Source organism: Symphalangus syndactylus, chromosome 16 (genome assembly GCF_028878055.3).
Source record: "Symphalangus syndactylus isolate Jambi chromosome 16, NHGRI_mSymSyn1-v2.1_pri, whole genome shotgun sequence".
NCBI lineage: Eukaryota > Metazoa > Chordata > Mammalia > Primates > Hylobatidae > Symphalangus > Symphalangus syndactylus.
This window is the reverse complement of record NC_072438.2, coordinates 10,612,748-10,638,317: the sequence shown is the minus strand read 5'-3', so window position 1 is coordinate 10,638,317 and position 25,570 is coordinate 10,612,748. Positions and strand designations below refer to the sequence as shown.

General features: G+C 56.9%; 1 protein-coding gene across 6 annotated transcripts in view; it reads right to left on the bottom strand.

Moving 5' to 3' along the window:
• Positions 1 to 3,238: 3,238 nt before the first annotated feature.
• The window catches only part of MAEA (macrophage erythroblast attacher, E3 ubiquitin ligase), a 49,806-nt gene continuing 27,474 nt past the window's right edge, over positions 3,239 to 25,570 (bottom strand). For 4 of the 6 annotated variants that reach the window (XM_055246581.2, XM_055246588.2, XM_055246585.2 and 1 more), the window contains 6 exons: positions 20,923 to 21,045; positions 15,560 to 15,636; positions 9,606 to 9,714; positions 5,893 to 6,026; positions 4,621 to 4,816; positions 3,239 to 4,283 (listed from right to left, as the gene is read on the bottom strand). In XM_055246581.2, the coding sequence (XP_055102556.1) occupies positions 4,188 to 4,283; positions 4,621 to 4,816; positions 5,893 to 6,026; positions 9,606 to 9,714; positions 15,560 to 15,636; positions 20,923 to 21,045 (735 nt within the window). In that variant the 3' untranslated portion in view covers positions 3,239 to 4,187. The remainder of the gene's footprint in view (positions 4,284 to 4,620; positions 4,817 to 5,892; positions 6,027 to 9,605; positions 9,715 to 15,559; positions 15,637 to 20,922; positions 21,046 to 25,570) is intronic. The other 2 variants (XM_055246582.2, XM_055246589.2) reach the window with 2 other exon arrangements.

Below are 25,570 nucleotides of genomic sequence, written 5' to 3'. Positions count from 1 at the left end.
CTTTATTTGGAGATGAGGCCTTTAAAGAGGTGAATGTTAAATGAGCTTCTAGGGATAGAGCCCTCATCTGATAGGACTGATGTCCTGGTAAGATGAAGAGACTCCTGAAATGTGTGTGCACAGGAGGAAGTCCACCACGAGAGGACACAGTGAGAAGGGGGCCATCTGCAGGCCGGGAACAGAGGCCTCACCGGGAGCCAACCCTGCCAGCATCTCCTGTAGAACCGTGAAGAAATAAATGTCCATTGTTTAAACCCGCTAGTCCGTGGTCTTCTGTTACGGCAGCCAAGCAAACTAATACCGTCCCCAAATAGGGATGATAGGTTCACTGAAGTTCCAGTGACAATCCCAGCACACTTTTTACAGCGTTCAGCAGACACTGATGAGTTGATTCTAAAACGTACGCGGAAATGCAACAGAACTAGAACCACCAAGACCATTTTGAAAAAGCAGAACTGGAGGACTCATACTGCCTGGTTTCAAGATTTGCCTTAAAACTGCAATAATTAAGATAATGTGGTGTTAGTACAAGGATAGACCTAAAGGGCCAGTTTAACAGAAGATAGTGTCCAGAAATAAACCCCAACTTACACAGCCAGGAATTTTTTTTTAATGGAGCCAACATTATTCACTGGGATAAGAAAGGTCTTTTTAACAAATGGTGTTGGAACAATAGAGTTAACATATGGGATGGTGGGGAATCAGCCTCAGGCTCTTCCTCACACAACACACACAAGTTAGAAATGTGTTACTGACTTAAACATAAAAGCCGAAACTGAATCTTCTGGAAGATACATTATTGCAACCCTGGAATAGGCAGATTTTTTTTTTTAGAACATAGAAAAGCATTAGCCACAAAAGAGACTAAATTGAACTGCACTAAAACTTAAAAAATCTGCTGGTCAAATGACAGTCAATAAAGTATAAATACACATATCCCTCAAAGGATTTGTATGTGAGGAATTCCTACAAATCAATAAGATAATGCAGTTTAAAATGAACAGACAAATATATAAATTACAATCAGCGCATCAGGAGGTCAAAATCAGACATCAGAGAAAAGCAAGGGAAAATCACAGTGGCCCCAGTGCACAGCCACCTGAATGGCTAACCTGACAACACCAAGTGTTGGCAACAACGTGGGGCCACTGGAGTCCACACTGCTGCTGGAGTGTAAAACGCTACCACCAACTTTGGATAAATCTTTGGCAGTTGTGGTACAGTTAAACATATAAACACACCATGACTCAGTTCATTCTACTTCCAGAGAATTACTTCCCAAAGAAATGAAAATAATGTCTGCAAGAAGACTGGCACGCAAATGTGCACAAGAGATTTACTCATCATAGCCCCAAATAGGGAACAACCCCAATGTCCATCAAGAGAATGGATACAGGCCAGGCGCTGTGGCTCACACCTGTAATCCCAGCACTTCGGGAGGCTAAGGCAGGCGGATCATGAGGTCAGGAGATGGAGACCATCCTGGCCAACATGGTGAAACCCCGTCTCTACTAAAAATACAAAAATTAGCTAGGCGTGATGGTGTGCACTTGTAATCCCAGGTACTTGGGAGGCTGAGGCAGGAGAATCGCTTGAACCCGAGAGGCAGAGATTGCTGTGAGCCAAGACTGCGCCACTGCACTCCAGCCTGGTGTACACTGTGGTCTGTGCACACATGGATTACTATCACTCCACTCAGCAACACACAAGGATGGAACTGCTGACACGTGCAACAGGCATGAACCTCACAAGCGTCTGCGGAGTGAAACAAGCCAGACCCACCAGTGTCCACACTCCACCATCTGACACCTATGGAGGCACAGCTCACCTATGGTGACAAAGGGGTTGTGGATAACTCAGAAGGTACAAGGGGTCCCTTTCTGGGGCCACGGGGACGTTCCATACCTGGGCTTCCATGGTGGTCACATGGAGGTACATTTATTAAGACCCATTGAGTAGCTTTTACTTATATGTGCATTTTGGTGTATGTAATTTTTACCTCAATTGAGAAAGAGTACAGCGAGATAACACGACCAACAAAACATCTCACATTCAAGACTCCCAGTGCCACTCGCTGGCGTGGATGTGGAGCAGATGGGCTGAAGTGGGTGCAACCCCTTTAGGAAACTGTGTCTGCTGAGTGGACACGTGACCCAGCAATGGCACTCCTCGGCATCTCCCCACAAAAGGATGATGTGTACAGCAAGGGTCACCTCCCAGAGTGCTCACGGCAGCTTTACCTGGACACTGCCTGATGTCCACCAGCGTGACAGGGGCCAGGCCGCTGTGCTTGTTCCCCTGGAGAGAAGAGGCCTGTAACCACGCAAGACTTTGCCGTGCCGGGGCTGAGCCGAGTAACGCTGAGCCATGGACCCACACCATGTGGCTCTGTGTCCGAAGAGCTCAGGGCCGGGGTGTGCCACTCCGATGATGACCGACCAGGATATTGACCGGGCAAGGCCAGGGCCTGGGAACAGTCTGGTGGTTACATGCATGTTACACAGAAATTCGTTATGTGAACTTACAATGTGTGTGCTCCAGTATGTTCTACTCGAGTTAAAAAGGAAAGAACAGGACACAAGGCAAGAAATGCCCCTGCACGTGAGGACGGTGGAGCCCGGGGAGCAGTGCGTGTGGCAGTGGGGCCACAGGGTCTGCTTCGGCCAAGGGCTGACCTGGGGATGGGCACTCCAAAGAAGAGCACGTGGGAATGGGGCGGGGGGGTTCCAGCTGGGCGCTGTGGAGGGGCCAGGGCAGCCACCATGGAGTAAGAGACAGGCTAAGGGGCACCAGGCTGGCCACAGGAGCTGGGATGGGGTGCTGGAGAGAACAGGGGTGGGCGGTGGGGGGAAGGGCCAGTGGCCACAGCCCACAGGCCTCCTCAGCCCAACCCTAGACACAGCCCAAGCCGCAGGCCCAGGCTTGCTGGTGGCTGCAGCCTGAGCCCCCACCCACAACAGACAATGGCCTGCGGGTCCCAGGAACCAGTGTCTGAGTCACCCAGCTGCAAGCTGGGGCCTGAAGACACTGGGGCCATCACGCCTCAGGGCAGCGCCCGAGACGAGGACTGCGCTCCTGGTGTGGTCCAGCCGGCTTCTCAACTCCCCGTGGCCGTGGTGCCAGAAGCTACGCATATGCCCTCCGTGCTGCCCGGGCCCCAGGGAGGAGCAGAACACAACCTCGGTGTTAGAAACGCACGGCAGCCTCGGCTCACACAGAAATGAGAAATAGAAAAGCATTTGATTGGCATGGTTTACATTTACATTTTATTAGCTAGTCAACATCAACATGCAAAAATAAGCGCTAACTACAAACCTCTACGATGTGGTTCTCTGTCAACTACGATGGTTCATTTGTTTCGAAAAGTCATCAGTACTTCTTTCAAATGAACGATTAATTTCTGTAATGGATAGTTATTAGACTCTACAGTTATGGAACCATCCGGCAAGGCCTCTGCAGAAACTTGGTCCCGTGGATTTCCACGTTATACATTCTCAAAGCAGGAAGTAAGGCGGCACACGGAGGGTGTGATATCGAAACTACGCACGTACGAACACAGCCCCGCGATGTGATATCGAAACTACGCACGTATGAACACAGTCCCGCGGACACAGCCCGTGAGGCAGGCGGGCGTCCTCGAAGCCAGCCCGACGGTGGCAGCGCCAGGCGTTTTGGCAGCAGCTCTTGAATGAAGCCGTGAGTGTCCCTCGTGGTGCGGCATCGCGGGTCACTGCAGGTCAGTCCAGTGCCGCTGCCACCTTCCCCGGCCGGGCCAGGGCCAACAGGAAGTGGTGAAGGACCAGCCCATTCTCCAAGTCTCATCGTTCACAGAAGGAAAGAAACTGAAAACACAAGGAAATCACGGACTCCTATATTTTAAACGTTCTAAAGTTTCCCTCGATGTTTAGGTCAGTCGTTAAAGAAAAGTTTCCTTCGCAAATTGAAAGTACTTTTCAGAAGCATCAAATGGTTGACGTGTTACAAAATCCTACCAATCAAAATGTTTTCAAGTACAAACTTATTAAACCTTATTTTCTCTCTTCCTAAGAGTATTTATCGTTGCTCACTGATCTTTGGTCGCAAGAAACAGAAACGCCGAGGCAGGCTGGAGCGTGGGACAGGAGGAAGGTGTGGCCTCCCTGCCCGCTGCAGCCCGTCCCCGAGGCGTGCGCTTCACGACGTGGGGCCTACATGATGTACACCTTCTCAGCTTGTGAGAAGTGGAAGACTTCTTTGGTTCTCGGGCAAACGACTTTATCATCTTGACGGATAGAAAGCAGAGACTGAAAAATAAAACCAGGAATGCATTAAGGCAAGCGAATACAACATGAACACGGCTTTCCATGGAAAATCCCCACAATGAACCACCAGGGAATCACTCATCCTCTCAGGCAAAGTTCCTTCCCGAAGACACACCTGCCAAAGACATCCCGGGGCCACCTCGCCTGTCCTTCCCACCCCTTCATCCATTTCGAATGAAGCTAAGGCAGGGTGGGGCGAGAGAATAGCCCTGTCCCAATGGCAATGCGTGCCAGCCTGGCCCCCCTGCCCTGCCCGCCCCACACAGCCCTGTCCCGATGGCGACACATGCCAGCCTCGCCCCCCTGCCCTGCCCCTCACGTTGTAGCCGTAGACGTAGCCGTTGGGCAGCATCATGGGCGGGTTGTTCTCGTTCATCACGTCGCCGGAGATCTTGCAGACCAGGCGGGAGTTGGCACAGTGGGCCATGGGCAGGGGCTGCGCCAGTTTGTTCAGGGAGCGGCTGCACACGGGGCAGTCAGGGCTCTTGGAGCTGCCGTCCTCCTTGTAGCACTGTCTGAGCATCGGGTCAAGGAAGGGTTGGGGGCCACCCGGGGCAGCCAAGGTGAGCCCAGCCCCCTGTGGCCACTCTACCCTGGGCTGCATGCCCTTCTGGCTACGTGGGCACCACGCTGACTACACGGGGCTATCTTTCGAGGCAAAGGAAGTGCTGCACTCGACAGCTGAACAGCCCTACTGAGGCCTGGGTGGAGACAAGAAGCCTGCGCCTTCTCGCCCCGGCCTCCTGCACCAGGACCACAGGCACACAGCGGCTCCGTCCGTTGCCCACCACCCTCTCCCCAGCCATGCAACCTCTCCAGGCAAGACAAGAGCCACCCGGCAGGGATGTTCTGCTGGCACCTAGGAACAGGCAGTGGGCAAGCACACCAGCCCTCCCCCTCAGAGTTCCACAAAGAGGGGACAAGGGAGGGGGCCTGAGTCTCATTCATACCCCAGCACAGCCAGGTGCCAGCAGCAATCCCGAAACACTCACTGCCCTCTGGGCCTGAGTCACGTTACATGAAAGACATTCACAGGCGGGGACAGAGTCAGTTGCAGGTGAGGGCAGAGTCAGTCACAGGTGAGGGCAGAGTCTGCCATAGGTGGGGACAGAGTCAGTCACAGGCAGGGACAGAGTCACAGGCAGACAGAGTCGGTCACAGGTGGGACAGAGTCAGTCACAGGCGGGGGCCAAGTCAGTCACAGGTGGGACAGAGTCAGTCACAGGCAGGGCAGAGTCAGTCACAGGCAAGGTTCTTGGTAATCACATGGGAAAACTATTCTGAATGGTAATCTCCCAGCCACCAGAACACATCAAAATCAGGCTTTTAGATCAATGCCCATGGAGGCATCTGAGATGATGAGAGAGAGGAAGTGCGCCACTTCCCAGAGTGAAGGCTGCGCGACGCATCCGAGGCCCCTCAACATGGCCCCACCCCGACCATCTAGACACTGCGCAAGTGCGGCACACGGGAGCCCGGGGCTGTCTGTGGTGGGAGGACAAGAGTGGCAAGGTGCAGGGTCAGCGTGTTAAAATGTGACCAAAGACGCGAACCCCAGGCCAAACCGCACTGCGCACAGGAGGCAGGATACGGTGTCTTGATGGCTGAGAGGCCAGCCTGCAGGGTGAGGGTGAACACAGAGTTGTTTCCCAGCTGGTGTAGTCGGTAGTTGTCGTACCGGAACTGCTGGATCAGCATCCGCCACCGTGCAGGGTCCAGGAGGTCCTGGAAGACAGAGGGCAGAGGGTGCTGGGGATGTTCCCAGGGAAGCTCCTGGGACAGTTTAAAAATGTGAGCCATGGTGAGGCAGGTGCCATCGGCCCACAGCCATCCCCTAATGACCCACACACTTTGCACTAAGGGTAAGCACAAAGCATAACTCCCTCAGGTGTTGACTGATACACACAGTGGGATGAGTGCTGACTTAACTCTGATTTCAACACACTGTGGGATAAGTGCTGACTTAACTCTGATTTCAACACTCCACAGGGCTGGTGCTGACTTAACTCTGCTACACTCACTTGTGAATCAACTCGAATGATCTGGAATGTGTCGATCCTGTGCACTGTGACAAAAAATAGACTCACAGAGCTGGAAGGACAGCTCAGTGCAGAGTGCACCTCAGAGCATTAGGTGTAAAAACTCTTACTTCAGAGAAATCATGTATGAAATGGAAAACAGCCAGTCCATGTTAGGTTAAAGCATCACGGAACAGAAAATTAAACCTGATTAATGTCTGTCCCTAAATAACCTCAGGTTTAGACTTAAGAGAGACAGCGTGTGTGAGCACAGGCGAGAAAAACCTTCACATCAACCCAGACAGGCCGCTCAGCCTCTAGCCTGCGGGGAGACGGCCACACCTGGAGGGGAGGTGGTCATCAGGGCACGTCACCCATCAGTCTCTGTAAGCTTCTCAGTCTCAGTTTAGGGTAAACACCACACTTAACTCCAACATTTTTAAAGGCTGTTTTTAATCTCATTTTTGTCTAAAAATCAAAGTCTATAAGAGAGGAAGCCCACAGTCCAGAAGGTCCTCACTGAGAAGGAACAGCTCCTGGCATCCTCCCAGGACTCGTTGCCTCTGGGCCTCTGGTGGCTTCTGCCATTCTCTGAACAAAATGCTTCCTCCTGTTTCTTGCCTGACCCATGGCAACAGGGCCCATGTTCCTGCCACGAGACACGGTTTTGCCCCCTGAATCTGGCAACAGATGAGCCTTGGGGCTGGCACTGCCTGCCTCCCTCTTTACCACACTGCAGGGCTGCGTCCGGTGAGAGGTGCACACTCCCCCTGGCCTGGGCCCAAAGTCTCAGCCCCTGTGTGGGTCAGCCTGGGCCCCAAGTCTCAGCCCCCGTGTGCGTCAGCCTGGGCCCAAAGTCTCAGCCCCCGTGTGGGTCAGCCTGGGCCCCAAGTCTCAGCCCCTGTGTGGGTCAGCCTGGGCCCCAAGTCTCAGCCCCTGTGTGGGTCAGCCTGGGCCCCAAGTCTCAGCCCCTGTGTGGGTCAGCCTGGGCCCAAAGTCTCAGCCTCTGTGTGGGTCAGCCTGGGCCCCAAGTCTCAGCCCCTGTGTGCGTCAGCCTTTCTTGCATTTCTAACAAAACGCTCTCCAGAGCAAGCGAGAGAAACAAGGTGCCAACTCACAATCCGGGAAGCTTAGACTCCACCCCTGAAGATCCTCGTGACCTAACGATGATTTATTATGAGATGTCCCAAACGCCCGAGATCCAGGAGAATTCAGGCTGAGAAAGCTTCCAGCAGCTTTCAGAAGGCAGCAGGTCTGGGTCTGCTCAGGGCTTTGCAGTCCCTACAGGGTGGCAGGTGGGGGCTGCCGGGAAACACCCCTGCCTCTGACAGAGACCAGCGCCAAGCTCAGAGAACAAACTGTCAACTCTAGGAGGTTTTATCTGTTTCCCCCTTTTCCAGGAACTGAAACTGTTCCCAGCGTGATGAGCACAGGGGTGGGCACGGGGGGTGGGTGCAGGGGTGAGCACATGGTGGGCACAGGGGTGGGCATGGGGGTGAGCACACGGTGGGCACGGGGGTGGATGCAGGGGTGAGCACACCATGGGCATGGGGGTGGGTGCAGGGGTGGGCACACGGTGGGCATGGGGGTGGGCACGGGAGTGAGTACAGGGGTGGGCACGGTGGGCATGGGGTGGGTGCAGGGGTGGGCACACGGTGGGCATGGGGGTGGGCACACCATGGGCACGGGGGGGGTGCAGGGGTGAGCACACGGTGGGCACAGGGGTGGGCAGGGGGGTGAGCACAGGGGTGGGCAGGGGGTGAGCACATGGTGGGCACGAGGGTGGATGCAGGGGTGAGCACACCATGGGCATGGGGGTGGGTGCAGGGGTGGGCACATGGGCATGGAGGTGGGTGCAGGGGTGAGCACACGGTGGGCACAGGGGTGGGCATGGGGGTGAGCACACGGTGGGCACAGGGGTGGATGCAGGGGTGGGTGCAGGGGTGAGCACACGGGCACAGGGGTGGGCACACGGTGGGCACAGGGGTGGGCAGGGGGTGAGCACACGGGCACAGGGGTGGGCAGGGGGGTGAGCACATGGTGGGCACGGGGGTGGATGCAGGGGTGAGCACATGGATGGGCATGGGGGTGGGCATGGGGATGAGCACATGGATGGGCATGGGGGTGGGCATGGGGGTGAGCACACCATGGGCACGAGGGTGGGTGCAGGGGTGAGCACATAGATGGGGGTGGGCATGGGGGTGGGTGAAGGGGGGCACACGGTGGGCATGGGGTGGGCACAGGAGTGGGTGCAGGGTGGGCACAGTGGGCATGGGGTGGGTGCAGGGGTGGGCACACGGTGGGCACGGGGGTGGGTGCAGGGGTGAGCACACAGGCACAGGGGTGGGCGGGGGGTGAACATATGGAGGGCACAGGATGGGTGCAGGGGTGGGCACACGGTGGGCATGGGGGTGAGCACAAAGTGGGCACAGGGTGGTTGCAGGGGTGGGCATGGGTGCAGAGTGGAGCCACTCACCCAGGAGCAGCCAGCTGCTGGGTTGGGGCCAGGTCTGAGCACAGGGTGCCTGGTTAGTGATGGCAGAACCCCTACCCCTACCCCAGTGACCGCGGAGCCTCGGAGGCTCCAATATTTACAGATAAAATACAAAGCGTCAGCAAGAGAAAGAACCACGGAAGATGGTGCAGCCTAACTCCTGACTCAGGGGCTGCAGAGAAAGGAGAACCAGGGAACAGGCAAGGAAGCCGGGCCCCAGCTGAGCGCTCCAGGCTGAAAGGCTTCCTGAACCTTTCTCATTCAATTGCTTTTTTTTTTTTTTTTTTTTTTTTTTTTTTTTTTTTTTTTGGAGATAGAGTCCCGCTCTGTCACCCCAGCTGGAGTGCAGTGGCACAATCTTGGCTCACTGCAGCCTCAACCTTCTGGGCTCAAGTGATCCTCCCAACTCAGCCTCCTGGGCTCCTGGGTAGCTGGACTATAGGCAGGTGCTACTATGCCCAGCTAATTTTCAGAAATTTTTTTTTGTAGAGATGGGGTCTCACTATGTTCCCCAGGCTGGTCTCAAACTCCTGGGCTCAAGCAATCCTCCCACCTCAGCCTCCCAAAGTGCTGGGATTCCAGGGGTGAGCCACCACACACAGCCCTGATTCAAATTTCTTATGAGCAAAATGGGAGTCAAACAAGAAAAGCTTGTCTTGGCAGGCTGGACAGGCTGTGTGGCTGGGATGGGGCCCTCATGTCCCGCCCCATGTGTGGACGCAGCTACAGACCAGAGACACACCCTGGATCCCCACCCCAGCATGACACCGACCCCAGGGACGCACGCCCTACCTTGTACGGGGAGATGTGCGTGTCGGGCGGGAAGGCCAGCATGCCCATGGCCTGGCGCACCTCGTCCAGCTGGCTCCCTTCTGCTTGACTGAAGTGCTTTCTTGCATGTCTAGAAAACAACATTTTGGCACATTTAAGTTTGCATTTTAATTTTAATTTTTAGAGACAGGGTCTCACTCTGTCACCCAGGCTGGAGTGCAGTGGCACAGTCACAGCTCACTGTAGCCTCGAACTCCCGGGCTCAGGCGATCCTCCCGAGAAGCTGAGACCGCAGTAGTGTGGCACCACACCTAGCTAATGGAAAAAACGTCTTGTTAGACAGATTCTCGCTGTGCTGCCCAGGCTGGTCTCCAACTCCTGGGCTCAAGCCATCTTCCTGCCCCGGCCTCCCAAAGTGCTGGGATTATAGGCATGAGCCGCTGCACCCGGCCTGCATTTTTAAGTTGAAAAATCTGAGCTAACAGCCTTTATGTCAGAATCTAGGTACAAAGTAATCGCCTCACTCCAAGCCGACCTGCTGGGTGGGACTGGGATGGCAGGAGGTACGGCTCACCAGAAGCTGGAGGAGCAGCTACCAGACACTCCTTCCTCCAGGGGACAGGGCACCCAAGCCACACACACGACCCACGGAAAACACCAGAACTGCAAATGGCACCTGCCCCTGAGGCCTCTCCAAAGCGATTCTGGTTTACAAGGAACCCAAACCCTGAGGATTTCCCACTTTCCCTGGATGCTCGCCCCGTGGCCCCAGCGGACCAAGAACGTGTGGTCTTCTCAACTGCAGTCCTTGCTGTTCGGCAGTGACGCCCAGCACAACTTTCCAAAGAACAACAGCTTCCCTCAGCCCACAGGCTGGACTCCCTGCAGATCCGGCCCAGCCCTCTCAGCCCTGAGAGTGCCACACACCACATGCAGCCACGATCTTTCCTCAGCCAACTCTGGGGGATGCACACAGGCCCACTCCAGGCCAGAACCCCACTCCAGTCTGCAGCTAGGCAACCAAGAAACCAAAGTAGAACATAACAGGTCCCTTTCAAGCTGACTAGCGGGCACCTGCTCACCCCCAGGGTCCCCATTCTCATGCCCCCCCCACACACAGGGTCACCATCCCTCTGGCTGTCCTGAGGGCCTGCACCCCCATTTCATGACCCTCACACAGGCCCCTGTGCACCCCACATCCTCAGCCCTCAGAGACCCTCCGCCAAAGCGACCCCAATGCACAGAACCAGGGGCCTCAAGTCCCACGTGTGCGTCAGCTCTGTGCTGTCCAGAACAAGGCATGTACCCAGGAACACAGGGCTGAGGAGGTGCCAGGCGCTCACGGTGGCCTTGAAGAAGATGCAGTGTCTGGCAGAGACTGGAGTTAGTGCAGGAGGTGGCCCAGCAGCCCCTTGATGGATGGCAGGGTGACCACGTGGTGGAAGCACCACCAGGAGAGCCTGGGGCCACAGGGAGTGGGGGGCATCCAGGCTTGGGACCCAGCCTGGGGAATCCACACGGCTGACCCCGCAGGACATATGCAGGGACTGGGAGTCGGGGGTGAGTCCACACGGCCAACCCTGCAGGGTGCCTGTGCAGGGGCTGGGGACGGCCATCCGAGATTCCAGTGCCCATGCATCCCCTTCCCGGAGTGCGTGGGTGGGCATGGGTCTGAGTCTAGGAGGAGCCCCACCCAACCCCCTCATTCCATCTCTGGAGACAAGCCACCCTTCGTCACACGCCAAGACGTGCACAGAACACGGCCCACCAGGGCTGTTTGATTCAAAGGGCATCTCACCTCCTCCCAGAGCTGCTGAAGAGAGGGAATTTAATCTCTGTGGTTGACATCTATGAGATCTCATTTGCATGACCTGGTTTACGTGTCTTATCTCACTATCAATCAAACCCCAGACAGACATCGTCTGCCTGACAAGCTGCCTCACCTCGCACCCCAGGTCCCTGATCCACAAATCCTGACCCCAAGACAGAAACAGAAAACCTAACAGTGGCGGATGACTCTTTTCGGATCGTCTGATGCCAGCATTCAGCCCCAACACACAGAGAACTGCAGCCCAGATGTGGGGCCCTCAGAGCAGGTCCGGGAGAACAGCACGGTGTGCATCCACAGGAAATGGGAAACAAAACCGTGACTTTTCTTTAACAAACTAAATGCAGCTAACATAAGAAACACAAAAACATCCATTTTTCTTTAAAAATATAAACACACGGGCCAGGCACGGTGGCTCACACCTGTAATCCCAGGACTTTGGGAGGCCATGGTGGGTGGATCACAAGGTCAGGAGTTCACAACCAGCCTGGCCAACATGGTGAAACCCCGTCTCTACTAAAAATACAAAAATTAGCCAGGCATGGTGGCGGGCGCCTGTAATCCCAGCTACTCAGAGGCTGAGGCAGGACAATCACTTGAACCCCAGAGGCGGAGGTTGCGGTGAGCTGAGATTGTGCCAAGCAACAGAGCAAAACTCAATCTCAAAAAAAAAAAAAAAAAAAAAAAAAAAAAAAGAGAGAGAGAGAACACCCAGAAGACAAAACTCCTACACTGTGCCTGGCCAGGCTGAGGCGTGGGTGTGCGACAGACGGCACGGGGCCGCTCACAAAGCCCATGAAGTGCAGGCCAGGCCCCAGCCGCCTGGGGTCAGGGATTCACTTACTCATTGACTAAAAATTAAAAGCATTAAAAGTTAATCACTAGCAGCTCCTACTTTCGCATGTCGCAAAAACCCACAAATGCCCCCGGCAGGGCGGAGCTGCAGCCACCCCAGCCAACGAGGCCCCCTGCCCGGCCCAGCACGCTGGCTCCACAGACAGCAGGACTCACCTCGCCTGCCCCGGTGGACCCAGAGGCTGGGCTGCTGGCCTCAAGCCCTGCAGATGGTGCCCCACGCTCCAGCGCCATGTGGACCGTGAGTTCAGAGGTGGACGGGAAGCTCCTGCGGGCTGGGCCCCTGGCAGCAGGTGAGAGGGCCCTGCCTGGAGCCCTCAGGAGACATGTGGCCAGGCTTCTCCGCCTTCCCTCTTGTCCAGCCTCAGAGATACACACCACCCTCTGGGCTCCCAGCCAGACACCCGCACTCCCTCACCCCACAAACGTCCTGCCGACGCCCCACCTGCCACCCCAGCCCAGCTCCCGTGTGCCTTGTGGGTGGCTCCAGGGCCACGCTGAGCTGAGGCCGGACTTCCCTGACCAGGCCCTGGCACCTGGAGACCCAATCCCAAGACGGCCCCAGCAGCGCACGTAGCTCACACTGCACCTGCCCCCAAGACAGTGGGGTGTTGTTTGCCACACCTGCCCGGCTGGCTGCTGAGGCTTCGGGGCAGCACATGTCTGCGTGGGGGAGGAAGGACACGCACTTCCTGGGACCTGCCTGCTCCCCTGCAACAGACAAGGCCGCAGAGGGCGCAGCTCTGAGCTTGGCTCCCACATTATGAGGCGGAGGCCCTGCGAGTCACTAGGGCAGATTCTACCCAGAGGGGGGGAACACAGGCACATAGACCCTACCCAGAGGGGGGGAACACAGGCACATAGACCCTACCCAGAGGGGGGGAACACAGGCACATAGACCCTACCCAGAGGGGGGGGAACACAGGCACATAGACCCTACCCAGAGAGGGGGGGAACACAGGCACATAGACCCTACCCAGAGAGGGGGGGAACACAGGCACATAGACCCTATCCAGAGTGGGGGGAACACAGGCACACAGACCCTACCCAGAGTGGGGGGAACACAGGCACACAGACCCTACCCAGAGGAGGGGGAACACAGGCACACAGACCCTACCCAGAGTGGGGGGAACACAGGCACATAGACCCTACCCAGCGGAGGGGGAACACAGGCACACAGACCCTACCCAGAGTGGGGGGAACACAGGCACATAGACCCTACCCAGAGAGGGGGGGGGGACACAGGCACATAGACGCTACCCAGAGTGGGGGGGAACACAGGCACATAGACCCTACCCAGAGGGGGGGGAACACAGGCACACAGACCCTACCCAGAGTGGGGGGAACACAGGCACATAGACCCTACCCAGAGTGGGGGAACACAGGCACATAGACCCTACCCAGAGGGGGGGAACACAGGCACATAGACCCTACCCAGAGGAGGGGGAACACAGGCACACAGACCCTACCCAGAGCGGGGGGAACACAGGCACATAGACCCTACCCAGAGTGGGGGGAACACAGGCACATAGACCCTACCCAGAGCGGGGGGAACACAGGCAAAGAGACCCTACGCGGAGTGGGGGTAACACAGGCAAACAGACCCTACGCGGAGTGGGGGTAACACAGGCACACAGACCCTATATGGAGTGGGGGTAACACAGGCATACAGACCCTATACGGAGCGGGGGGAACATAGGCAAAGAGACCCTACGCGGAGTGGGGGGAGCACAGGCAAACAGACCCTATATGGAGTGGGGGGAACACAGGCATACAGACCCTATACGGAGTGGGGTAACACAGGCAAACAGACCCTACGCGGAGCCAGCTGCCGCCCAGATGAAGACGCCTGTGACGGGGGGACTCCAGTATGGACACGTTTTGTTTTCAGACTCCTGGGCTGACAGTGGCTGGGGCCCTTAAGGAGACGGAGGCTGACTTGGGATGGAAGCAGGCTGCGGCCGGACAGAGGCCAGCGACACAGGCACTGAGGCCACACAGAGGCCAGAGCAGAGTGGGAGCCCCTCCTCTTGACACGGCGCCCCTGGCCGTGTCCCCGCAACGCTCATGCGCCACTCTCCACTGGGCCGGGTCCTGAGATCCCCGCTTTAGCCCTCAGGCACAGAAGGGAGGTGAGCTCCCCTGCCGCAGGCCTGGCTCACTCGTGCATGAAGACGAGGCCTGACCTGCCACCATGCGCCCAGGTTGGCATCAGGAGCCAGAGCAGGACCCCGGGCCTCTCCAGGGCCCACGCAAGGGCAGGGACTTGCCGTGGTTCTGCCGTGCGTCTTGGGGACCACCCTCAGCACCTCATTGCCAGACGCCCGCTTCTCCAAACGGGCCCTCTGTGGAACACTTGGCCACCCAGCCCGCTGCAGGTGGATATGGAGTCACAGCCGGGTTTCTGTGGGCACAGACAGGCGCCCCCTCCTGGCAAACACACACCTGCTGGGCACTCGCCGGGGAGCTGAGGGCCAGCCAGGCCCACACACCCCACACAGCAACTCAAGCGTCACCGCAAGGCTTCGCTGCTCAGGAACCTCCACAAAAGTGAGCGAGATGACCCAGCACTCAAGGAGCAGCCCTGCCCCGAGATGGGGTGAGCACGAACTGGCCGACACCGCCCAGGCCAGGGCCCACTGCTGCCTGACGATGCCCACTCTGGGGAGCCAGCAGGAAGCCAGCAGACAGCCTCTCTTACTTTGCAGACACCGTGCACCCCAACTGGGCTGCGCCACAGTGACAGCCAGCATCCCCTCCTCAGGCCAGACCACCAGGGCACCGCTGACCTCAGCTCACTGCACGCCGCCCTTGGGTTGGAGACAGGCCGGAGAACCCACAAGTGCCCTCATCACACGCTGTCAACACTCCCCGATGACCCTGAGGGACATTCCCAAGCTCAGGACGCTTGGAGCTACCTGAGGACCACATGTCAGAGACATTCCCAAGCTACAGAGGCTGGCGGCACTTTCCTACGTGGAAAGGGGGTGCCAGGAGCCTGATCCACGTGTTTTACGTGGATGGTCCAGATCTCAAAGCTGTTCCCCTGGCAGCCACAGGGGTCTGGATGCCCACCTGGGGCCACACCTTGGTGGGGGCCCTGCCAGGCTCCAGGCCTCACTCCCCAAGTCCTATTCGGGAACAGTGGGAGAAGCAGCCACCTGAGCGGGCAGGGGTCAGACTCAAGACCCAGGGGACATCCCAGGACCCAGACTACGACAGGGAGGGCCGGCAGGGGCCGCAGCCGAACATCCTGCCCTCCCTCGAGGAGCCGCACGACCGCGATGCCTACCTCACAGCGTCCAGTCTCTTATTCTGCCGGATGAGTTCAATGAACTCCTGGATTCTGAGGCTGAACTCCAGGCAGCTCTGAGGGCAAAGACAAGACGAGGGCTTAGACAGCACATCCCACAGAGCCCAGGTGCCCGGGTGCCACACCCGCATGTCCACCAGCAGACCCCACAACCAAAGCTCTGAACCCCTCTCTCACAGGCACGGGGAAGGCAGGGCTGAGGCTGAAGCTGCCACATCAACCTGCAGCAGACTTTCCAGGGAACACTGGGTTCTGAATGTGAGTCCCGCCCCTGCTCCTGCAGCTGCGGTGGGGCGTGCAGCCGCCCAGCATTTCAGCCCGAAGGCCGGGGCACTCAGGGCGCTTCCAGGAGCACGGGCCTGGGAGACGTTGGGAGGGCAGAGCAGCAGGTGCAGCCGCTGGAGCAAAGGCACCAACCCCTCTGCAAGGACAAAGCAGCTTCCTGGGTCCCGCCCTGATGCCACTGCTTCCTCCTTTACACCCCCACCGGGCCTCTGGACCCATCTGTCCCGAGTGTAGACTGGGTGCTGGCTTGAGCCCGGGGCTGTTCTGGGAGAACATGGGCAAGTCCTGTCCCGGGGCACTGATGCACCGGGTGGGGAGGAGACAGGGACCACATGTGGGGGTGCTGGCTGGTGCCTCACAGGGGCATGAGGCAGAGAAGCAAGCTTAGAGCAGGCAGGACCCAGGTCAGCAGGGTGGGGAGCGCCTGCGCCGAGGTTATGGACGGGGGACCACACAGACACCTGGCGGGAACATGGCCAGCAGAAGCCAAGGCCAGTGCCGAGGCCCCAGGCGGGTAGCACATGGAACGGAGGCCTGGCCCAGGGGACACTGAGGTCCTAGGTGGCTGCCAGGCCGAGGGGTGGCTCGCGTGAAGGGAGGGCACTTCCAAGATGTGTAGAAGACAGAGAGAGGCTGACTTGGGGCTGCTGGCTGACGGCACCATGCCTGAGGCGGGGGCTGCAGGGGAAGCTCCTGCAGGACCAAGTCCCACGTGTCTGCCTATGAGCCTCTCACGTGCAGCTAAGGGAAGCCCAACCCTCACTCTGAAGTCTCAGCAACCTCAGTCCAACGTGGGCCGAGACTTGTGGCTGGGGTGGGGGCAGCGGCAACATTGACCACAGTCATCCAGGATGAGACGCGGATTCTACGGAAGTGACATGTCCGTCTAAACCGTAAGATCTTCTGTGTGGTTTCAGGACATTCTCGGGGCTTCACCCCGGAAACAGGATATAGGCGTGGGCACCACGGAGCGAGTCTTGGGCTGGGGCCGCATTTGTCACTGAGTTCACATGGTCTGGATCTCAGGATGGCATGAACAGAAACTCTACGTGGCAAATGAATCCGCCCCGGATCACTGCATTTCAGTCGAAGCTCATCACTTCCACTTCCCAGAGCTTTTCCCACTGAGCTTTCTGAGGAGCCCCCTGTGCTCCAGCCCACCCTGCCTGCCAGCCTTGCTGCCCGACGCACAGAGCACCCACAGCAGTGGCTCCACATGGGTGTGGGGAGGACTGGGCTGCCCAGACCCCCCGGGGGCCACCTGCCTTCCAGGGTGGGGCTCAGAGGGGCTCAGGTCCCTGCCCTGCTACCCTTGCCCTGTGCCCTCAACCCCTCACCGCCCTGTGTCCCTAGAAAGACGGGTCAACAGGCTGGACGCAGAACTCACAGGCTTGCTCCAAGCTGGGGCAGGAGGACTGTCTCTGACCCCAGCGGTGGCACAGGCTCTGGGTGGGGAGTGCCAGGCTTGGTACAAACCAGCCGAGAGGCACAAGGTCATCCCAGGGTCCTGAGTCCCCACCCCACTAATCAGCAGACAGACTTCGGTCAGCACTTCGCTCCCTTCAGAGCCAGCCCAGCAGGAGAGGAAGGGGACGGCCAGCGGGAAGAAACAGAGGCTCCCCACCAGGGCCCCACCTGCCCCCCAGGGGCTGCCTGATGGCTGCCGTGTCTAGAGCAGGCGAGTGCCGGGGCTCTGTCTAAAGGCAGGAAGCAGCTGCCGAGGGGGTGCTCTAGAAGAGCAGGACTCTGGGCCCACTCTAGGTTACCACTTCACACAATAGACACCTCAAACCTGCTTTTCAATGACACCTTTTGCTCTAGTAGGTTACTTTCAATTCATCCACTAATATGTAAGTGTGTCTATGTCGTGAAACTTAGGTATTCAGACCCAAATCTAAAACACTGAGTCTACACTGTCCCATACGGTGTGGAGCGCCAACAAGACTGTGCCCGCCCTGCAACAGGCGCCCACATTGATGGCTCCGTGTGGCTTTTGCGTAGACGTGCAGCAAACAAATCACTGCCTTCAGGGGCCTTCAGGGCCACTCACCCACCCACACCTGTGAAATCCATTTCCCAGCCAGGTAAAACTTGGGTCTCAAGTTTCTTTTCCCATCTAGGTTCTCACAGCTTGTCCCAGGGACCCGTTAGAGCACCGTCTGGCTCCTCCCTGCCTCCCCACACACTCCCTGGCGTGCGGGCACATCTGAGCAGACTGCACAGACAGCCGTGTACCCCATCTGGCTCGGCTGCATCTCGTACCGGGCATGTTTTCATGTCACTTGGAGTCTTAAGGGCGCATTTCTGGACAGCATCCAAACATGGATTCAGGCCCCGTCCAGTCTCGACTTCATCCAACACCAGGCACACTCATCCAATCTCAACTCATCGAACACCAGGCACACTCAACCAATCTCAACTCATCCAACACCAGGCACACTCATCCAATCTCAACTCATCCAACACCAGGCACACTCAACCAATCTCAACTCATCCAACACCAGGCACACTCATCCAATCTCCACTCATTGAACACCAGGCACACTCATCCAATCTCAACTCATCCAACACCAGGCACACTCATCCAATCTCAACTCATCCAACACCAGGCACATTCATCCACCAGGCATCCAATCTCAAATCATCCAACACCAATCTCAACTTTATCCAACACCAGACACACTCATCCGCCAGGCATCCAATCTCAACTTCATCCAACACCAGGCACACTCATCCACCAGGCATCCAATCTCAACTCATCCAACACCAGGCACACTCATCCACCAGGCATCCAATCTCAACTCATCCAACACCAGACACTCATACACCAGGCATCCAATCTCAACTTCATCCAGCACCAGACACACTCATCCACCAGGCATCCAATCTCAATTCATCCAACACCAGGCACACTCAGCCACCAGGCATCCAATCTCAACTTCATCCAACACCAGGCACACTCATCCACCAGGCATCCAATCTCAACTTCATCCAACACCAGACACACTCATCCACCAGGCATCCAATCTCAACTCATCCAACACCAGGCACACTCATCCACCAGGCATCCAATTTCAACTTCATCCAACACCAGACACTCATACACCAGGCATCCAATCTCAACTTCATCCAGCACCAGACACACTCATCCACCAGGCATCCAATCTCAATTCATCCAACACCAGGCACACTCAGCCACCAGGCATCCAATCTCAACTTCATCCAACACCAAGCACACTCATCCACCAGGCATCCAATCTCAACTTCATCCAACACCAGACACACTCATCCACCAGGCATCCAATCTCAATTCATCCAACACCAGGCACACTCAGCCACCAGGCATCCAATCTCAACTTCATCCAACACCAAGCACACTCATCCACCAGGCATCCAATCTCAACTTCATCCAACACCAGACACACTCATCCACCAGGCATCCAATCTCAACTCATCCAACACCAGGCACACTCATCCACCAGGCATCCAATCTCAACTTCATCCAACACCAGACACTCATACACCAGGCATCCAATCTCAACTCATCCAACACCAGGCATGCTCATCCACCAGGCAACCAATCTCAACTTCATCCAACATCAGACACACTCATCCACCAGGCATTCAATCTCAAATCATCCAATACCAATCTCAACTTCATCCAACACCAGGCACACTCGTCCCCCAGGCATGCATTCAGGGCCCCGAGTCCTGGCCCTACCTGTCCCCACAGCAGCTTTAGACAGGTCGTGTGCTCGTGGCCAGCCCCCAACACCCTCCAGCAACACTGTCTGGTAGGTAATTAGGGCTTGCAGAAATATCCTGGCAGCACCAAGAACCTATCTTCCCTCTGACCTCCACAGGAAACAGCCCTGGCGGAGTTCCCACTGTGAGGCGTGTGCCGGCTCTCTGTGAGGGAGTGTGGGGCTGGCACTGTGTGGGGGCGCTGCAGGTTACATACCAATTCTGGCTTTCCTTTTAGGGTTTCCATACCAAGATCCTAACTCTCTTTAGGGGAGCCACTAGCCGCTCTACTTTTTCGTCCCGTCTTTGCTTCGTGCTCGTTTTGGAGGCCCTGAGTGGCAGTGTGTCACTCCTGGCTGGTAACTGCATGCACCCTGCCAAACTCAGCCAGGGTGAGGTTAAAGCAGTGCTCAGTTTAGAAAATAGAAAAGTTTTGCTAATGGAGGCAGAGGTGTTAACGTAAGTTAAAACATTTCTGCAAGCCCCTAGGGTGACAATGCCTTTTAACAAGCAGGTTTAAATTCTGTCGCTTAAGAGTCCATTTCTTAAGCTTCTTTTGGTCTCTAGAAAAGTGGGTACTCGGCCGGGCACGGTGGCTCACGCCTGTAATCCAGCACTTTGGGAGGTTGAGGCAGGTGGATCACAAGGTCAGGAGATCGAGACCATCCTGGCCAACGTGGTGAAATCCCATGTCTACTAAAAATACAAAAATTAGCTGGGCATGGTGGCACGTGCCTATAATCCCAGCTACTCAGGAGGCCGAGGCAAGAGAATCGCTTGAACACCGGAGGCAAGTGAGCCAAGATCGTGCCACTGCACTCCATCCTGGCGACAGAGCGAGACTCCGTCTCAAAAAAAAAAAAAAAGAAAAGTGGGTATTCATTAACAATATCACAGCCCAGAGCTCTGCAGCCTTGCAGATGGAGAGTGACTTCCCAACCAGCTTTTCTGCGTCTATAACTGAGTGCAGGGAGCCCACGGAGTAGCCCCCATGGAGCAGGACTGACCTGTTTCCAGGCTCCAAGCCCAGCAGCCCCAAACATGCTGTGTGCACGTGGTCAGCCTCCCGTAACCCACCCCTTCTGAGCCTCATGCCAGGTGTATGCAAACTGTAATGCCAAATGAGGTGCACTTTTCCAGATTTTAGCCTAAAAGTGTAACACGGCCACCAAAAAAACTCCCAAACCCAATCCCCACCTTACAAACCAAAACCAAACTACTGTAAACCACCAGGCAAGGGGGTGCTGGCTCCAGGGCAGGTGGCGCAGCCTCGGCCCCGACCCACCCCTACCCCAACCTGGGAGTCCGTGCACCTTCATCTTCCGGAGCCGGGACTTGTTGTCATGGCACCAGGCCAGGCAGGTGGCCGTCTCACGCCTCTCCAGGGACTCCTCCACCTCTTTGGCCGTCAGGAACATCTCAATATTCACTAGGTCCTTAGAGGAAGGAAGCAGCACCTGGTCAGAATGTGCTGGCTCAAGGCCCCCACGCCACCCTCCCGCACCCCAGCCTCCATGAGGCAGGCCCAGCACTGGCCACCGCTCAAGATGCATCTCTAGTCCACACTGTGGGTCTGCACTCGTGGACTACTGAGGGCCACTCTGAGATCCTAGGAACAGAACAGCCCCCAAGGACCAAAAGGTCGGACGCTCACGTGGACAGCAGCCACAGCTGGGCAAGGGAGCCAGGCTGGCCCTGCCTGTCCCATGGAGAGGAGCTGCTGAGACACACACGCAGGCGGGGCCAGGTCACATGCCAGGTGGCCCCGTCTCCACTCCCCACAGCCCCCCAGCACATCTACAGCCCCTCCCTGGGCAGCCCCCTCATTTCAAAATCAATGGTAAACAAATAATAAATGCTAAATAATACATAAACACATTATGGCTGATATTGCGGTAGTTACAACCAATGATTTATATGAAAGCAAAAAAAAAAAAAACCCCAAAAAACAGAGTAACCCAGGCTTAGCATCAAGGCCCCACTAGTGGCCGGGCACAGGGGGTGGGTGCTCAGTGCCTAGCAGTGGAACCCATGGTCTCCGGCGCAGGCAGGACAGTAGCCGGCCCGGGACTCTACCAGGCACTGCAAGGCTGGGGAGGTGGTCCTCAGCAGCAATGACTCCCGACCTTCCCCAGTGGGACCAAGGACAGCACCTCCGCCTGCACACGGCCCAGGACCCAATGGCCCAGGGTGAGGCACAGTTCACCACTTGGGTCCCACAGCCCCACGTCTGGACCACCGGCCTCACAGATGTGCTGTTTTCTTTGATGATTTCTCTTTTCTGAAACCCCTCATAACATTGTTTTCTTGCACCTTTTCTTTGATGATTTCTTGTTTCTGAAACCCCTTCATAACGTTTTCCTGCATGTCTGCTTTGACGATTTCTCTTTTCTGAAACCCCTCATAGTGTTGTTTTCTTCCATCTTTTCTTTAACGATTTCTTGTTTCTGAAACCCATTCATAGCATTTTCTTTAACGTTTGCTTTGATGATTTCTTTTCTGAAGCCCCTTCATAGCGTTTTCTTGCACATTTGCTTTGATGATTTCTTTTCTGAAGCCCCTTCAAAGCGTTTTCTTGCATGTTTGCTTTTTTTTTTTTTTTTTTTTTTTTTGAGACGGAGTCTCGCTCTGCTGCCCAGGCTGGAGTGCAGTGGCACGATCCCGGCTCACTGCAAGCTCCGCCTCCCGGGTTCACAACATTCTCCTGCCTCAGCCTCCCGGGTAGCCGGGACTACAGGTGCCCACCACCACGCCTGGCTATTTTTTTTATTTTTAGTAGAGATGGGGTTTCACCGTGTTAGCCAGGATGGTCTCAATCTCCTGAACTCGTGATCCGCCTGCCCCGGCCTCCTAAAGTGCTGGGATTACAGGCATGAGCCACCGCACCAGGCCTCTTGCATGTTTGCTTTGATGATTTCTTTTCCGAAGCCCCTTCATAGCGTTTTCTTGCATGTTTGCTTTGATGATTCTTTTCTGAAGCCCCTTCAAGGGCAGGTGAATGTTGGGTCTCCCACAAAGTCTTGCTGTGTTTTGCAACTTAAAAAAATATTTTTTTTTTGAGACAGGGTCTTGCTCTCTTGTCTAGACTGGATGGAATGCAGTGGTGAGATCATGGCTCACTGTTGCCTCAAATTCCTGGGCTCAAGTGATCACCCCACCTCAGCCTCCTGAGTCGCTGGGACTACAGGCGCACACCGCCATGCCCAGCTAATTTTTTATTTTTATACAAATAGGGTCTTGCCACATTGCCCAGGCTGGTCTTGAACTCCTGGGCTCAAGTGATGCTCCCACCCTCGTCTCCCAAAGGCCTTGTTTTGTAGTTTTGCTCTAAATTTCAGGAGGTGGCTCCTCGTCTATCTCCTGCCTCATGTCCCGTCCACACAGCCTCGGGGTCTGAACTCAGCTGGATCTCTCTTACTGAGGGTTTCTCCAACATCCAGGTCTCCGGTTGTGAGAGTCACAGGAAAGATGTGAGGACAGCTGGCAGCAGGCTCATACGTCAACTGAAACTGAAAACCGTCTAAGTGAACTGGTTTTCTGTCTCACACGAAATGCTCACGCTGACTTTTGCTTGTTTGTTTTGAGACAGGGTGTCGTCCTGTTGCCCAGGCTGGAGTGCAGTGGTGCAATCTTGGCTCACTGCAGCCTCCGCCTCCTGGGCTCAAGTGATCCTCCCACTGCAGCCTCCAGAGTAGCTGGGACCCCAGGCACCCGCCAACACTCCCAGCTAATTTGAAAAAAAATTTGTAGAGAAGGGTTCTCGCTTTGCTGCCCAGGCTGGTAAACTCCTGGGCTCAACGGATCCACTCGCCTCAGCCTCCCAGAGTGCTGGGATTACAGGTAGAGAGCCCTGCGTCCAGCCTGTCATGCTGATTTCTAAGGCGGCACAGGCAGGTGCACAGCACCAGTCACACTGAGGACTCTGTTCTGCCCCTCCTGGGCAGCCTTCCCTCGGCAGCAGGCTTCCTGTCCTGTTCCTGGGTGGCCTTCCCTCGGCAGCAGCTTCCTGTCCTGTCTCGTCTGGGACCTTGCTCCAATCCAGAGCGTGAGGTTATTTTCTTAAGTTTGTTACGTCTCCAATTTTGGCGCACGGGAATTTTGGTGCACAGGTATGAAACCGGGGTTCCGCGTGGGAATTCCATGCTGCCCCCTACAGGAAGTCCAGGTCTAACCAGTGCAGCCGAGGTTTACATTTCCACAACCTGGCAGCTCCCCTCAGCCACAGCAGCACCTTCCCCAGGGCTTCCTAGTGCCGTGGTCACCTGTGGTCAAAAGTGATGCCTCAGCTCAACGCCCTCCAGAGCATCTCAGCAGGAAGAACCCCTCCCCCCTAACCCAGTCCTCGTGAGCTCCACACACGCCCGCCTTCTTCCACACAGCAGCTCCAGGCCCTCTTTGGGACAGACACTCAGGGTGCCCCAACACCTCGGGTCTAGCCTGTCTCACCCTGCTGAGGCCTACTCCAATCGGCCTTAGAATCATCAACCCTCCCACATCCACCCTGCTCTACACACCTCTGTGGAATGCGTGGCCCGTACCCACCACAGGACCCCCTTCTTTCACCTCATGCCTCTCTCCCCCAACACAGCGCACGTTCGCTGGGGCCAGGGGCACCCACAGCTCATGCTTCAGCAGCCACCGCCAGGTTGCTTGGCCACACCCTGTAGGTCCCAAGGACAGTGTGCTGGGCGTGTAGGAGAGGACAGCTAGGTTATCTGTGAACACACGGGGGGCCGCCCCAGGCAGCCAGGACATGTAGGCAGCACGGAGTAAGGGCCTGTGCATTGGGGGAAGCCGGGCACCCGGGGCCAGGGAGGCAGGTGGGCGGGACAGGCATGTGGGACGGGGCACCGGAGCGGACATGTGCTGGCCCCACTGTCCGTCACGTGAGCCTGGGCAGGTGCAGGCGAGAATGCCCTTCCCTGACACCCAGGTGGAGGAAAAATGGCACCAGATGGGGGCCACAGGGGCCCGGTGGGCAGCACGGCAGAGGCATCACAGATGACCCTGTCCAATGACAAGAATGTTGGGTGCACACTGGAGTGGCTGCAAGTCATGACCTGGAGACTTCGGAAACTCAACAAGACTGCAGGGCACCCGGGGGCACCAGCCCCGGTCACCGCAGAGGACCAGTGCACTTTGCCATCTGGGAGATCCACTCATGGCACAGCTGTGACACGTCACACTCATGCTTGTGAACCGAGACGCCACACCCCAGGGGTGCCGAGAGCAACAGTGCTGTGCAGGTCTGGGCAGGTGAGGGCCTCCAGGACACGAGGACTCACTCGCTCACCCTGCCCACTGGGCAGCTGCTCGCCAATCCCCTCCTGGAGGGCAGGACGGACACCACACACACACGAGCAGAGAGGCTGTGCAGCAGTGGGGAGAAGGCATGGGTGGGAAGGTGCCGCTCCACCCAGGGCAGCATCTGAGAGAAGCTGAACGAGGTGTGGGACAAATGCCGAGGACGGGAGCCAGCAAGAGGGTGGAGCCAGGTGGGTCTGCGGGTGAGTCCGGAGTGTGGGGCCTGCACGTGGGTCCAGAGTGTGGGGCCTGCGGGTGAGTCCAGAGTGTGGGGCCGGGTGGGCCTGCAGGTAAGTCTGGACTGTGGGGGCCAGGGTGGGCCTGCAAGTGAGTCACAGCATGGAGCTGGGTGGGTCTGCAGGTGAGTGTGGAGTATGGGGGCCAGGGTGGGCCTGCGGGTGAGTCTAGAGTGTGGGGCCGGGTGGGCCTGCAGGTGAGTCTGGAGTGTGGGGGCCGGGGTGGGCCTGAGGGTGAGTCTGGAGTGTGGGGGCCGGGGTGGGCCTGCAGGTGAGTCTGGAGTGTGGGGCCGGGTGGGCCTGCAGGTGAGTCTGGAGTGTGGGGCCGGGTGGGCCTGGGGGTGAGTCTGGAGTGCCGCGAGGCGGGGAAGCTGGGCAGGAGCGGGACAGGAGTGTGGGGGAGGCTTCAAGCCAGCAGGGC